This window comes from Anser anser, assembly GCF_964211835.1.
Source record: "Anser anser genome assembly, chromosome: 1".
Taxonomy (NCBI): domain Eukaryota; kingdom Metazoa; phylum Chordata; class Aves; order Anseriformes; family Anatidae; genus Anser; species Anser anser.
The window spans coordinates 63883340-63900743 of NC_139720.1; the positions used below are offsets into that span (position 1 = coordinate 63883340).

Sequence of the window (17404 nt, forward strand, 5' to 3'; positions counted from 1 at the left end):
CCACCCAAAGAAAACCAAACCAGACAACAACAAAAAATAACCAGCCAAAAATAATTATTTAATGTTTTTATTTTACAGGATACAAATTTCTTTTCTTGTTTTAAGTACTCAACAGGAATTAAAGTGCTTCATTTTTACAATTCTCCACCCACCTTAAAACCAAATATACATATATTACAGAAAATATGTACAATATCTGCAACTATTTTACATTCATGTATTTTTTTACTGTAAAAATGACCACTTACACTTGCACAACTTAGAATGGCATTTAAATTTCACCTTTAAATATTCTTCAGTTTATTGAAAAACCAGAACAAATTTACACCTCTTCCAAATATTAGTATTTTTACAAACAAAAAATCTGTTTTCTTAATTAAAACCTTTTTTTTTTTTTTTCATAATGAAAGGGAATTACAGTGCATAGCCTGTAATTCTGATGTCACATTACAGCTGATCCAGCTCCCACTAAAATTAATGTATTAATCTGCTCGGAGGGCTGCAGAATAGAGAACCTACTATAGAAATAATAGAGACAGGAAAAACAAAACAAAACAAAACAAAACAGCAACCAATACTTCTATTGCAAACAGTTCCTTATATGCAACAAATCTGCTTTCTCTTTTAAAAATATTAGGCCATATGCATGCAAAAATGCTTTCACACAGCTCCCCCCCCACCCCCCTTTCTGAATATTTTCACCACAGTTAATGAATCTACAAAGGATGAACTATAAAATGAAGTAGGTTGGTGTTATGCAGTGGCTGAAAATATGTTTTATGAATAGAAATCTGCTGAAATTTTATTAGATAAAAAACACATTCTACATTCACTTGTGTAAGGAAGAAGGGATGGAAGAAAAGTCTCATGGATGAATTTGGGAATAAATTTCATCACTAGGTTCTAGAGGAAGAAGACTGAACACCTTATTGAATTTAGTTTGTTTTGGTTTGCTTTTAATTAGTCTTAAACAGCAAACATGCCACAAAAATAGATCTAATTCTGTTGATTTTTTTTTCTCCTGAATAGCATACTCAACACAGTCAATATAGATTATACTTTGAATTCAGTACATATTTTTAATTGTAAAATACTGCTTGAAATAGGTCATTTGAATAATAGTCTCATATACACACACACATATATACATATACACACAGATGAATGTGTGTGTATATATATATATATATACACACATAAATATACAATCATTAAGTTACTATTATGTTCCATTAAGGGACAAAGATTTAGGAAACAATCTGACTAGCAGATTAAAACTCCTATCCAAGGAACATGCTTCGCTACAGTCGTATGGGTCAGAACCATCTAGGTAGGTACATTCTTCATACCAACAGGGCCACAGACTGAAGAAAAAACATAACTCCACATATTTTGTTTCAGATTTCAAATCAAATCACAGTCTAAGACTGATCCCCCTTTCACCAACAGATTTATCTTAAGGATAGTCAGTTCTTCCACAAAATTATGTCTCATCCCCAATCACTTACTTTCAGATTGTTTCCAGCTGTTTATGCCCACTCCCACCCACATCAACTATCTCCAGGTGAAACTGCTCTGAGGTTCAGCTGAGCACTGTGATTCCAGATGAGACACAGTAAATCAGCAGTACTCTAAGTGGAAAAATCTTCATATGCCACCCGTGTCTTTATATAATGTAAGGCGGATTCTACATGAATTTAAATCACTGCAGGTATAATAGCCCCAGCAAATGTATGATAGTTTACACCACCTAAAGATTTATAAATATATTTATGGAGAAAGCTCCTTTTTTATTGCTTAGAATTATTTCTACATGGAATGTTTGTTTTTTTCTTGAAAGCCTTTTTCTTCAGTATAAGGAACCACTACCCACTGTTCATTTTATTTAACCATGAAATGAAAAGCTGGCCAGTTTTTATAACTAGCTGTATGGTTGGAAGTATATTTAAAAAAATACAACAAACCCCAAAGAACTTGTCAGGTGTTTCCACATCTTTAGCACTCATTTTTTTAATATATATTTATATATATATTTCTTTTTTCTCCTGACTCCTCTTGGAACTGTTTAGAACATACATCTATTTTATAACCTCATCTAAAACTTATGCAGGTGGTAGTGTATTTATTCTACATTTAAATCAGTGCTCAGCTTCATCCACATTTTAAAAATATGAAGAATAAAAACGCTTTTATATAAAAGGAATTTAGAATCTTTGAGATTTATAAAGCACTTGAAGATGGTTTTGCATAAAAAGGTGCCACTATATTACATGCATTTAAATGGTTTAATATTCTACTCCAAATAGAAGAGAATGTTTCCTGTCCTCAATATCTGTTTTGCACACAAAAATGGAATTCCTTTTAGAATAAGCAAAATGTAAAGGGATTTGAACGTAATAGATGCTATAGATTTTACAGTAGCTCTTCAACCCAGCATGATGCCTGAAACCAACCTGATGCCTGAAAACAATTTTTAGAGGACCTGGAAGAATGGTGCAGACATACAGACATCACAATACACCATTTTTCCATAATGGGGGGGGAAATAACAACTCTTTTTGAAAATATATTTTTATGTTTCAAACCAACATAATGATAAAATGAAGCCATTGTTTTGGACAAATACAGACAAAAGCACACAATATTGCTTGATTTACTTTAAATTGTGCTGTAGGCTTACCACTTTTAAACTGAGAAACAAGCATTTATTGAACACAAGAATCACAAAGTTTAGATAAAGCAGCAGAGCCACTCACATACATTCATATATTGTGGATGAATGGACAATTATAGTTTTTTTTTTTCCTTATAAGCATAGCTTTATGTTAATAAATACTATTTTTTTAAACAAAAAGCTTTGAATGCTTTTTTTTTTTTTTGGGGGGGGTTGATCTGTGAAGAATGGAGTAACTGTCAGGGTGGTTAAATCTAGAAGGAACTTCTCCATCTTCTGATCTTTAATATTGGTGGTACATATTGTTCCTACGAGATACACACAGAACCATACGTTTGAGTGCCATTACATCCTGACTCAGAAGAGAACAATTCTGACCAACCAATTAAGAGAACATGAATGAATTTTTTCTGGAGTAAATAAAATATCCCACCACACATTAACTTTAATTGCCAAAAGCAAATATGAGGCCAACCTCCAAATAAATAACTCTTAATGATAATTTAATTCCACATTGTTTATGTCCACATGGAGAGCTTCTTCTGGGACATGCTGAAACCATTCAAGCAGCTTCAGATAGTCAATACCACTATAACAATAAAGCAGCCCAGAAATTGCTGCTTCTAATCATTTAGTAATCATTTTCATAACCATTTAGCCTGAAAAAGGTCTTCCTACTTAGTTCAGAGTTAAGTTTTCAAGAGCTTAGAAAACAGAATGTACTAAATGACAGTAATCATACCACCATATTATTTTGAGTACAACTCAGTCCATCTTATCTAGGGTCTCCTCTAAGGCAACTTCTCCCCTCACAGTCAACAACTTGAACATAGGAAGTAATGTTTTTAATATGTTAGGTTGTAATGAGACAACCTTCTAGATCCCACAAGTGCACTGCAGACTCTTTTAGAAGATACCCACTTTTGCAGACCATGGAAAGAAAATTAGCCAGGGAGAGTTCTTCCTGCCTATCTGAATGTTACTCTATCCCTTGCCAAGACACATTGTACTAGCTAGGGACACCTAGGTGAAGATTTGATGGAACTTGCCAACACGAATCATAAACACCTTATGCTGCCCGTAACTAAAGGTAAATACAGCTGGCAGTAGAGGTAATTTCAGATCTCTTAAAGAACAATAGAAGAGCCCGCACATCAGATAAAAGTGATGCTAGGGTTATACACAAAGTAATCTGGACACATAGAGCACCCAAGGAAGAATTCAGAACTGACATGTACAAAATCAGCTGTAGAGTTAGTACTCTGCAATGCCATGTCCTGATTATTAGCAACACTAGTGTAAAGCTTTGAAGTCTAAAGGCCATCATAAATTTTGGATTTGTGCAGGTGAGAGCAAAATACAGGCCACTAAAATGAAGTTGTGACATTCTTCTCATTGAAAAGTGGCAGACATTGTGTACTTACGCATGCATAATGCTAAAAAACAGAGCTTACTTCAACAATCCTTTCTTTGTTAAATGCTAACTAAAAAGAGCATTTATTCCTAGTGTTGCAAAAAAGAGTGAAGTGGGACTTCAGTGAATATTTTGTTTGGAAATCTCATTACAAAAAATCTGTCCTCATGTTACTAACAAAACTGGACTTGAGCCTGAGCTCCTCATGCTGACATGATTGAAAACACAGATAGCAGTTATATTGAGAAGTAAGACTCCTGAATGTTCCCATGAGACGTTGATTGCAGAAGTTTCATATTTCCCTTCCTTTGAGGAGTCAGAAAGGGAAAGATGGCAATGATTTTATCTACTTGATAGTCAATCACTACACCTCTGTATTTACCATATTTCATCCAAGGATGTTACAGTAAAAAAATTAAGGAGGTCATTTGCCTCTACGGATTAAAAAAAACCCTCATAAGAATGGAAGTTCATAACAGACTTAGCACTGTAAAGCCCACAAGTCCTAATTCCTTTAAGTGGAATGCAAATAATTTCAATTAATGCAACTTGAGATTTGCAGGTTCAGACTTCATACTAAATGCATATAAAGCAGGCTCCACATTACAATAGCAATCCTTAAAGATTGTTGTCTTATATAAGTATTACAGTATCTAATCTTCTGCAACAATTAGGATATTTAGGTTCAAAATGTTCATTTGTTCCAATAACTGTAATAGTGAAAATACAAATTCCCAGAAGATTAACAGAATCTGTTACTTATCTCAAACCACACACTGCACTCTTGAAAGGTTACAGCGGTAGGACACTGAAGAAAAGCTACTACTCCTTTAAACAAAACTGGAACTTATTTGTCCACTGCATGCCACTTATGTTACTGCTATTTTTTTAATGCATAAAAATATCGAGATCATTAAGTGTCAGCTATTAAAACAAATCACTGAACAGTATTTGTTAATTTAGGACTGTGTTTAATTTCAAATAGAAAACATGCTTTTTAAATAAATTATTCACTAACAGGAACCCAGTTTCATGAAATCAAAGCAAAAATCAAGTATTGTACATTTTTAATACTGTACATATATTATATGTTTTATCATATTTTAGGTATTCATTTCTAGATTGAAAATCATTAGGTTGTTTCCTTGATAAATTGAAACTTTAAAAGCCTATATACCTGTAAAAGCAATTTGCATTACTTTAATTAAAAAGAAACAAATGAATACAACATATGTACAGATCTGTGGAATTCGATCTATAAACTACATACATTAAACCAAACTATCCCTGTATATTTAACTACAGATCTATTTGGGAAATGTGGAGGTATATCTTTTATCCTGTTGCGAGTCCTAATATGTAAGTAGGAAGCTTCAATATTTGTATTCTTAAAGAAAGTAGCAAACATGAACCAAATAGCAATTTTCAAAAAAATGCATAACAACGAACAAGCAGTACAGTAAAGTTAGTAGGTATTTTTAATAGCATTCACATTTTTAAAAAGTCTCTGAAATGGACCTGTACATCACTTTCATTGACAAAACATAAATATAAGAAAAAGATCCCTAGAAAGACCAGAATTTTTCCCAAACATAAAGTGCTAAGATGTGTACGGTAGTAAGATTTTTTTTTTTGATTGAGCAAAGGAAGGTTAGCCAAAAGGTTAACCACAAATTCAATTGAAATCTTTAAAAAATAGCATGTGTTCTTGAGCTTCAGCATTCCGACACTTTAGAAGATTCAGGTTGTTCTTCTAAACTTACTTGCAGTTCATTTTGACATTCTGGTGTCTCACCTTTGACAGCTAAGTGGATAACTTTCAACCATTTCTGTTTTAGTTCCTCATTGTCTGCAGCAAAACTGTGCACAGACTTCGACTGGGTCAGTTTGAAGCTGTGTGGGAGGTCAGCACTTCTTGGGGTGTCGTCTACTGCATAGCCCAGAAGTGGAATTGTAGCCAGAGCTTTAACATCCTATGAAGGAGAAATTCCTGATTAAGAACAAGCAAATAATCTGCTTACTGTCTTTCATTCACTATACATTTCCTCTTGGCATACCTGTGGAGCACCATACATGTACAGCACAACAGCTTCCTGTTTAGGTATAACACACCATGCTTTCTGCCAGGGCTTTGATTTTTCCATGTACTGAAGAAAGCTACATATGACACTATTTCCAGAGACTTCAGCAGATTCAATCTAGGAGATGGTATAAAGCATAAAAAGGAAAATAAGCTTTCCTTAAATAAAGGGTAAAACATATAGACCAGAAAGCCTGAAATACACCACCATTCATGACAAATCTTGGATAATGTATGCAAAAGAACTTGAGCAAATAAGATCATGAATGACTGTATTTATGGAGAATATTTATATATTACATACATAACGTCACAATGTGTTCTCTTACACATGTGTACTCTGTTCTTTCCTTCACTGGTAGTTTGAGATTATATACTTCTAGATGTCTCTAAATCTCACTTTTCCCACCACAGCTAGCCTTTCTCTGTATGTTCACATCTACAGCAATGTTTTATTTCTAAGCTAACATCAAGTCAGGCATCGAAGTGCTACCAGCTATCCAACATGACTACCACTCTATTTTAGTGTCAAAATACTATGACAGGATCCAATGCAAAGACATTCTAAGGATGGTGTAAGAACGCAAGTATTAATTCTAGACAGAACATTAAGTGAATTGCTTAAAAATCTGGAAACAGAATGACATGCTTCTTGGGTTAAACAGTGATCCTGAGAAGAACAGGAAGAATACAAAATGATTATGTTTTATTACTTCCTTTACATCATTTCTGCCCCCCCCCCCCCCATCAGATGGGATGAATTTGATTTATGCACCTTGTATTTCCCCCAAACACAAAAAAGCCCCACAAGAATGCTACCATTTTTTCACCTAGTTATGAGCCCAGACTATTGGCAACTATGCTCATATGGTATTTTTTAAATGACATACCTCCAAGATGCCTTTCTTCTTCTTTTCTTCACTATCTGTACAACCCATTATAACATGATAGCAGTCCTTACAAACTTTGTTCAATTTATTGCCATCATACTCAAGATGTGCCTTATAGTCAGAACATTTCCAGCAAACCACCTTAAAAACAAAAAAGATTTACAAACATATAAATTGTAAGTATTTACAAAACTTCACAAAAACAGAATTTAATTTTGAAATATTATATGTAATAGTAACGTATTGTTCAATTATACAAAAAAAAAGATAATGTCTGACTATTATGTCAACAATAGCTTAACTGAAAATAACAATTTTCCAAATTTGTGCTACTCCAACAGAAGTAAAAAGGAGTCCAAATTGCCAAAAGGGAAAAAAGGGGAAAGGTGTGATCTTAAGATTAATAAAGGCGTTTTAAGGTAGAAAAATCTGGGAAACAAACAAAACAGATAACACCTGTATAACGAATATTTCAGAGCTTCTAAAAAAGCCTTTAGTGTCCTGCAAAGCGCTAAAGCAGAGTTGTGGATGCAGTAAACCTTCACACCACATACAAATGCTACATAGAAGTCATACAGGACAACCTGCAAGAAAAAATTAAACCTGGGTTTGCACTACCATCTACTGGAGAAAGGTATAGTTGCTGGATGTCAAGAAAAGGAAGCACAGTATATTTGTTCTTTTATTAACTTCTGAAAAGTCTTAAGTCATACCACTATTACACAGTCACTTTAAAGTGACATACATTAATGCATTAATGTAGTATCACACATGGAAAGCAGCAGTAATACTCTCTCCTCATCCTAACCTTCTCTCCTTCCCTAATACCTCAGGCATGTTCACACAACTGCACGCTGAACCCATCTGGGAACAGCTCCAAGATAGATAACCCAATGAAAATGTTTTAACTGCATGGCTTCATGGTCTGCTTGCAAAGAGCAGAGAGGAGGTAGCAGAATGGGATCAGGAGGCAGCCAATGCTGCCAGAGATAATGCTGGCTTATGCTAGTTAAACATGGTCTTGAACCTGTTGAAATCAGTTGAAGCCACTCAGAAGTAACAGCAAAGTCTGTCCAGGTACTTGGGACGTTTTACACAAATGTGCACTTTCTCTGCTGCAACTTACTTCGCCAAAATTACTACGCCAACTAAACCAGACAGAGGATCCTTTGTGGTGTGCTGTCCACAGCTTCTGCTTTCAGCCACAAGCACAGCAACAAACTGTAGCCTCACAAACAGCCACCTGAAATCAACTAGGTGCTTAGACACATTCATTCCCCAACCTGCTCACCAGCTACAGCAGCTTGGGTTTGGCACTTACATGTCCACATGCTCGACAGTGGTGCCGCCTTCTTGTCAGTGCATTGAAGGGCTCCTTGCATTTCATGCACATGGTGACTTCGTTGTCTCGGATCCACCTCGGTGCTCTCTTCCCAAGCTCAGCATTCTGACGGGGGGTAGAGGGAGGATAAAAACAGCTATTTGTGCAGTACTTCAAATTGAAATAAATAATTATTTATAAAATAATTATGCTCTTCCTCTGGAAAGGAAATGGCACAAGACAGCTCTAGATGCATTTTGAAATCTATATAAGAAATAACAAAGAACCCAGTCAAAAATGATTATGCATGAATGAAAGGGAACTCTGTTAAACATTTCAAGAAAAAAAGAAGCTCATTTATAAGGTTTGGCATTATGAAGAAAAACAATTACCAACAATTACCAATGACTACTTTGTAATTCCTCTGCTTTAAGAATGATTAGCTTGAAAACAAAGTTTCTGCCAAACTCTTTTTCAGTTACTAACGAACAAAATGGCCACTAAGAAGGTTACAAAGGAATAAAAGCAACTTACAGAAACCTCCACAGGCGTGTCTTCATATTCCTTAGCAATAGCACTTCTGAAAGTTTCATTCCGCTGCTGAAAAGCTTCTATAGTATTCTGAAGCGCCTAGGGAAACAATGGAAAACCTCCTCAAACATACTACATTTAGAATGGACTCTATGCATTCCGACCATTTATTGATTAGCAGAGGGAAGCTATAGCCAGAAAATATGGATATTGCTCTTTTGATTGCTTCAGTGAAAATACATTTAAAAAAATAAAGAATGTAGATGAATTTACCTTTATCCATTCTTCCTTATCTTGTTCAGAACTAAAAGAAATATTTGACATATTAGTCCAAAGCTAGTTCAGGAAATATAATCTCACTATCAACAACTTCCTGCAAAAGCCAATGTTGTGAAGTAATTCTCATAAACTCAGAAAAAGACAATACCAATCATTAACTGACCAACCAAAACAAAACAAAAACAGAACAACAACAAAAAGCATGACTTCAGGCTTCAGCAGGCTTCAACTACTAAGCACTAAATTCAAGTTCAAAGACAAATGTAAATACATTTCAAAGTAGTAATAGTATTTGCATTGTTACACTTTTTTTTTTTTCCCCCAAGAACAGGATAGAAAGGAAAAGATGAGAATGGAAAATTTAGCTGTACATGTTTTTTTTCTTCTCTCATTTCATGCACTAAGTTCACATACTAGCATATATTTTTCCTAAATATCTCTTAAATCTTACTCCCTCCCTTACCCCCAAATAATTTCCTTACTGTTTTGGTTTATTTAAAACTGTATACAGTGGCAAGAAAAATATCCAATTTAAACAAAAGGAAAACTCTGCTTTAATACTATAAACCAAACAGCCATCTTTTGCTTTTTATACATAAGGGTGGATTTCAGATGACTTTACAGTAAGTAGAGATGAGATATGTAAGACAGATACATTGAAGGAAATATTTTAAACTCTGATCTTGTACAATAGCTTTCTTTATAAAATACACCAGTAGGACTTCAACATTTAAGTCTTTAGAAAGGCATCTTATTTCACAAGTGTTAGCACTGTTAGAAACTACTGGCCAGTGCTGGTAATGAATTCTGTTTATCTGTAAATTTTAAGTCAGAAAGATGAAAATCAGTACCAGAATATATCTGGCTCTTTGAAAGCGGCAGTCTCCCTGGGTAAAAATGTGGAAAAAATACTTCTGTAGCCATACACTATCTGACATGCAGAATTTTATTTTGCTATGGATTGCTACAAAGGATATGAAAGACAACTTCTGCAATATCTCAATGAAAATGACTCCTCACATGTTTTTTTGCAAAATTACTGCAACTTGTTTAGGATTCTACTGGCTTTACAAGTGTTTCCCCTTCCCACCTACCATCTGTACATGAGGCAGAAAAACTGTCTACACAGCCAAAGTAGTTCTCCTTACCTGCTTACATTAAAAAACAAAAGCCAAGCTATTAAACATCATATCAGATAAGCAACCTCTCAAAGAAATAATTTACCAGCTTTTTAAAACCACTGATTGAAAATGTACTCAAATAGTATTCTGAAAAATAAATACAAGTATACTAGTGAAGAAATCCTTAAGAGTAAACTCAACATTACAACAAAGTTAATAGAAGCTCATGAATTCAGGACATTAAAGTACAGAGTACATAAAATACTCATGCATTAATCAAGACTTGAATAATCTAATCTACTCTAATAAGACTTCAGTTGGTATTTATAGCTTCATCATTTTGTACAGACAATACATTCTAAAAATATTCATAAAACAAAACAAAAACAGGATCTTACCACACTTAAAATAAATGAATACAATAAATTAGATTACTGATAATTTGGAAACGTTACCAAAATAAACTTACTTTGTTGTAGCTTTTTTCTTCCAATTAAAAAGTACTTCACAAATGGTACAACAAGATGCAATCTTTCACCACTGAAATGGATGTGTGGCATAAGAGCTTGCCAAATATTTAGCAAAATAGCATGCAGCAATTTATAGCAGATGGGATTGATAGCAAAAAACATATCCCAGAAGTCTTGCAGATTTGAATGGAAAGCTTTTTCCTGTCATTTTCCAAATTGCATATTTCTATTGCATTGGGTTTCTAATTAAATTATAGTGTAAGTAAATTGCTATTTGCTGTTATATTTCTGCATTCACTGCTGAGTATTTTTTCATCAAGAAAAGTAGCTTGCAAGCTTTAGTTTAATAGCAAGCTAAGGTTTGTCCCCAAATACATGGTGTTGTCACAGAGCTGTAACCTCCACAGGCATCTTCCTGCTTCTTTAATCCTTGTCTCTCTGCAATGAGATCTCAACTGCTAAGAATAGGATCTTCAAGCAGCTCCAGCACGGAAGGTGGTTGTAAAAATGCACTCCACTTTATCTGAAGTCAGGTAACCTAGACAGGGAAGTTTAGTCTAGGCAATGCAAAAAGTAGTAGTAGGAAGGTAACCCCCATGAAGAGGAGGATAAGAGGACTAATAACGAAATCAGAAAATACCATTCAGAAGAGCGCAATTGGAAAAAAAGGACCCAAGAACTAAAAGAACTTGCTTTCCAGGGTGAGGGGATCAGAGGAAAACAAGCAGACTGGAAAAATGATTGAGGATAAGCAGGTGCCCATCTATCACTGTAGAGAACTACATTCTGGAGACATATCCCTACCAGAGTGAAGAGTTTTGTTGGGTGGACACATCCAGAGGTGAACAGATCCATTTGTACCAAGGTGTTTTAGGTACCAAGGTGTTTTAGGTAGTAGCGCTGCCCATATTATCAGACTCAGCATCTCACAATACTTGGTGAAGCCAGACAGATTGTCTTTGCATTAGTTAGATACACTGATCTCAATTTTCCAGGTAGCCCACTCACAACTATCTTAGATATTTCAACAAAGCAAGATAACGCACTATACTTTGTAGATACATCTTCTATTCCAAGAGATTCTTAGACTGATAATTTACGCTTTTTGCCTAGGTTATTTTCAAAACACTAATATTAAGATGAAGCCCAGTCCATCTTTCTCCAAATCCATCACTCCATTCTTTTGCATGTATATATTTAATCTTCCATAAAAAGATAAAAAGACTTCTCTTACCTGGCCTGCAACTCCAGTGTTCGCTCTTTTCCAGACACTTGAAAAGTATGTGGGTATTCTTCATTATGAGTTTCTATAATCTTCATACCATCTATGCCAACTCTGGTTCGAACTGAGAACTTTGATCCTACCAAGCTGAATTTGGGGACGCAGTAGAGCAACATATTGTTAAACTAGGGAAAAAAAAAAAAAAAAAACCACGTTGCTTTGCATTAATGAAAACACAGATGACAGCCAGTTTCTACTGATAGCTGGACAATATCACAAAGCTGAACTCAGTCGGTGAGAAAGCAGGTTCATTTGTGCTTAGCTGATATATGAGAAGACCAAACATCTAATGCAAGACAATGTCTGATTTTTTTGTTATAGGATTTAGAAATAAAATTAAAGGCCAGCCTCAATGGATATAAGAATAATTGCTCTGTATATGCAGCAATTTTCATAACCTTTATCATAACTATGCTCCAAAGGATATTTTACACCATTTTAAATCTTTTGTTAGAAAAATCATTCTCATGCCTCAGTTCTGCAGAAACTATTCTAAACTGCACAGTAATAATTCTTTTTGTCAGTGTATAAATTTATATAGACCCTGTACCAAACCTATTTAGTTTTGTATAAATTGTAACTAATATTATTTGACAAAAATATTTGTCTTTTCTCCAAGAAGAATGAGCACTCTGGTCTTACAGCTTTTATTCACTGAAACTCTCAATATCACAGGAAAAAAAATACCTGAGCAGTATAATGATATATTCCCTATTAAAGAATAGAACATTTAAATTTTATTTAAATTTTATTTAAATGTCTGAAGTGCCAGCCTAGAAGCACAGTTCTTAAATTAGCTCTATAGAATTTAATTTTCTCACATTTTAATAAATAATATTGAGAAAATGTGATGGAAAAAAGAGAAACTCACCTCATTTAAATCCCTTTTAAACTTGTCACCTCTCATGTTAAGCACAAACCATTTTAATCAGCTGTCTAGCCCCATTTGATATTTTACTATTTCATGACTTCTTCTTTTGTTTGAAGCACAGGTAAGTAGGCATTGTACCTCAACAATTCGTTACTGCTCTTTAAAAACCAGAAGACATGCAATGCCAGAGGACCACAAGCAATGAACTAATTCAAACCTTTTCCAAGGGAGCTGTAAGGGCATACTGCTGTAATTTGTTACACCTAAAACAAGATAAGGCACCTGACAAGAGGATGAATTGCCACAGTAAGTTCCCACAGGATCACGAGAACATACTTGGACTCCAATCTATCAGGATCAAAATCCTAAGCTTCTACATTTCATTTTTATGAGAATGGCAAAGTTCTCATGCTCTAGAACCTGCATTTATGATTAGCAGATGTATTTAGAAGTGAGTTGCTGGGCACTGGTTCTGTTCTGAAAAGTGTTCTCAAGCCTTTCTACTAGCAGTATAGGTTTTGCTCAAGTTCGAATACCACTAGAAGAAAGGTATCATTGGCATCAACTAGAAGATGATTTCCTTCTCTCTTTGGCAGTTCTTTCAAGTCTAGAAAGACATACAGCCACCCCTGCTAAAACACATCACTATACTTACTAGGAAAAGGTGCCGTTCTTGAGCAGATGTATTGCGAGCAGCAAGTTTAAGGATCTGTCCTTCTTTTATCAGTTCATTGGAAGGGTTCACAATGTCTTCCTCTTCTCCCAGCATCTCATATATCTCTAACAATTTCTTCAGATTTTCCTTTTCAGCGAAAATACAATTATAAAGTTTATTAAATAACAGCACAGATCTTCATGCATTTTAAATTAAATGCCAGGGGCTTGTGTAAGTCTGGAGAATGTCGGCTTTGATAAACATATATATATACCTGGTGTATACGGTCAACCATGTAGACTGACTGACCTAGTTGATACACCTTTTAGAAATGTCATGATAAACTTTAAAAATGCAGGTATATATAGAGCCTGCATCATTGCTTGTACAAAATTTCAAAATACCAATTAGATATTCCAAAATACTTAATGAAGTACCAATCATGTCAGCCTGATATGGTAGAGAAACAGTAACTACTCTTTACAATCACCCTTCCACTGACAGAAACAGATGAGACAAGGTTAAGAGTTCAAGACTGTCAGCTAATTCAACCTGGAACATCTGAGAACTATGTACCATGACAAATTTTATCATTCCAAGGAGCTATATAAATACACTGAGCAGGAGCAATCACTTGGGCCCATGAAACCAATTTTTCCAATTTTAGGAAAAAATTGCAATTAGCACTCCTAGCTTCACTTTTCAAATACAATATTTGAAAAAACGAACAGGGAAACAAGGACCATTTACCATTTTCCTTATTGCGCTGTTTGAGTGACTTGCTGCAGTGGATATAATTTCCAGAGATTCTAGATGGAAGAAAGAAAGAAAAAAATGCAAAGACAAAAAGCTGCATTTTTACATGTTTTTATATTACACAGAAAAATGGATCATTCTACAAAATGATGCTTGCAATTTTTATGTAAGTTTTGAACGATTGGCCGAAATAGCTTGAACTGTTCTTGTATAAACGTAGAGAGGAAAAAGAATTGAAAATAGACTTCTCTTTCTCCTTGCAGGAGCTTATAAATACAATAATGAGCACAAATCCACTTTTTTCCAAATAAGAGACATACATGTCAAAATAATACAGCAAACAACAACAACAAAAACACAGCTCCTAAACAACCCCTGAAGCAAATAAAAAAATAAAATCCCAGGCATAACTCCAAAACTAAAGGAAAACTTATGTAATACTCTAAATTTATATTTTTAGAATAACTAAAGGCTTTACAGTTTTTGTGCTAACTTCATCCACTATTCAAACATTTTTTTTCCAAATAATCCTTCAATTTCACTGAAGAAATTCTATCATTCTTTTCACAGTGGTTTTGCTTTTCAGTTTATTTTTCCTGAAAAGAGGTTTAATTTACAGTATCATCTTGTTAACATCTTATCAGAGCTATTTTATTGACTAGAAGATATTTACTTTCAGCATCTTTCCAGTCTAGGGAGTCCTGAGGCAATTTCCTTAGGTAGTCCTTTAGAAGCATCTCATAGCGTGGAATGCGTTGCACTGGTTCTAGCATGTGATGTTGCAATGTCAAATTTCCACACACTTTTTCCTTCTAAAAATTGTAAACATATTTCAATGTAGTAGGTAAAAATATTATTTTACAAGAATATAGTAAAATAAAAATGATTGATAGAACATAAATAATGTATTTTGAAACATTCATGACTGACCTTCCAAAAGAAAATACAAAAACTTCTTTACCAAAACAAATAATTGGAAATTTATTTACTAAAAATAATTGTAAAAATAATTTCCTAAGTATTCTGTAAAACACATTAATAAAAGTCCTACCAAAAAAACTCCAACTCCAATGTATTTTAACGTTGTTTTTTAATAACTTTGAGAATAAGACAATGACTATTGTGTTATTATGAACAGTTCATGATCACTTATTAGAAAATGTCTCTTAAGTGGGCTATAAAGTGTATTTTATCTACGTGAAGAGAGAATGCTTCCTCTGAGTTTTATACATAATGTACCTCACCCCACCCCCAAAAAAAATATTTTAAGATATATGCTCGTTTCCACAATCTTATACATAATTAAACAATTACATTGAAGTACAAACAGTTGCCTTCCTTGGCTTAGAATCGGAATGCCCTACTCTGCAATAAATTTTAAGCAGAAATATCTTACCCTATTTCTAGATGAAAAGTCTGCAGGAGGAAGATACATACTTGCCATTCACACAGAAACCTACAGGGAGCACTATAGGGTATAAAACACACTTTTGCGAAGAATGATGTGCTGCTGTTAACTTCTTTTCCCTTTTGTGGCTCAGCATTTTAGTATTTCAGATTTACATCCAAAGTTTATTGTTCTGCATAACAGCATGGCATGAGCCAACAAAATGTTTATGGATTCAGTGCAAGGACCTACAGTTGTAGTAATACATCATTTTATTTATTTATTTGTTTTTGGTGTCTATGACAAAATTTAGTATTTTTTAGTCTTTTCATGTTTCAACCTTTATACATAGGTCCTCTATGCTGCAGTGGAAAGTTTGGATTTGTGTGGGTGTTTGTGCACACATGAAGGAAGAAGGAGAAGCAGAAGGCAACACGATCTGGATAAAAGCAACCCTTAGGTCTAAAGGATTCAATATGTAATTTTCTACTTAATACTTTTTTCACCCACAAACCTATACATTTTTATATATGCCAGTATTACTTGGAGATCTACGTTATTCTCCAATTACCTGAATTTCTTGAATAATTAATTTGAATTGAGGTGACCGTTCAGTCCATGTTTTTACCAATTCCATTGCATTATCAAAATTCTTCACATACTCTCCATACATCTTGAGGAAAGGAGCTAACTTCTGCAGAATGTCTCCAATTCTGGGGGTATCAGTCCTGTAAAGTAAGACGACAGAATCTGAGAGCAAACAGGAAGGAAAAGTTGCGCAAGGTTATCAAACAGTTCTAAGTATTTGAAGAGAAGAGTATCATTCTGCTTGGGATCATCTCATGTAGAGTTCCAACAAAACCACTAAAACTGACCTGAATTAAAAGATTGTGTGCACCCTCTCTGGTGATGTGTAAGCATTACAGATCACGTAGAGCACTAAAGAAAGAAAAACTTTCTATAGTGAAAACCTTGGGACTCTATGTTTACAAAACATAGCCTAATCTATTTTATTTGCAGCTCCTTACAGCTACATTATATTCTTTTGACCACACTTTACCCTCTAAATAGCTATTCAGTCCTTTTATTTGAGGACTAAATCCATACCACAGAGCTCTCCTTCCATGCTCTATATAAATACATGCATTCAGGACTTTCAGAAACTCAGTATCTCTAGACTTCAAGGGCAGGTTGGATGGGGCTTTGAGCAACCTGGTCTAGCAGGAGGTATCCCTACCTATGGCAAGGGAGATGAACAATTTGATCTTTAAGGGCCTTTCCAACCCAAACCATTCTACAATTCTATGTTTCTAAAAGTCAGAAATCAACAGTGCAGTAGTGGCCTGAAGTGAAGCAATATTTTCCAAAAACTACTCTAAAACACTCCTGTTCCAAGCAAAAAGCTGTGCAGCAAGGAAAAGTTACCTGAATACCAAATACTGGCAGGACTGGCCCAGCTGCAGCTGTGCCCAGGGGAGCAGAAGACACAACCTGTGCAAAACCTGGCAGAGCTACCACTGGACCTTGTAACCAGAGAAGGGGACAAGATGGGGTGAGAAGCTAGTCTCTGAAATCACTGAGGCTCTCCAGCCTTTATTCAGGTATTTGCTCCACCAGTCTCTATATTCAAGCACACTTTCAAATGCAAGCTAGCGATTCAAAACAAATAGCCA

The 17404-nt window shown here is 34.7% G+C and overlaps 1 protein-coding gene across 11 annotated transcripts in view; it reads right to left on the reverse strand.

Annotated features, from left to right (window-relative positions):
* Positions 1-51: 51 nt before the first annotated feature.
* FGD4 (FYVE, RhoGEF and PH domain containing 4) overlaps positions 52-17404 on the reverse strand; it is a 114944-nt gene continuing 97591 nt past the window's right edge. For all 11 annotated transcript variants that reach the window (XM_083820312.1, XM_083820315.1, XM_083820321.1 and 8 more), the window contains 11 exons: positions 16303-16459; positions 15018-15156; positions 14339-14397; positions 13589-13735; positions 12015-12187; positions 9184-9214; positions 8914-9009; positions 8380-8505; positions 7059-7199; positions 6146-6286; positions 52-6061 (listed from right to left, as the gene is read on the reverse strand). In XM_083820312.1, the coding sequence (XP_083676438.1) occupies positions 5804-6061; positions 6146-6286; positions 7059-7199; positions 8380-8505; positions 8914-9009; positions 9184-9214; positions 12015-12187; positions 13589-13735; positions 14339-14397; positions 15018-15156; positions 16303-16459 (1468 nt within the window). In that variant the 3' untranslated portion in view covers positions 52-5803. The remainder of the gene's footprint in view (positions 6062-6145; positions 6287-7058; positions 7200-8379; positions 8506-8913; positions 9010-9183; positions 9215-12014; positions 12188-13588; positions 13736-14338; positions 14398-15017; positions 15157-16302; positions 16460-17404) is intronic.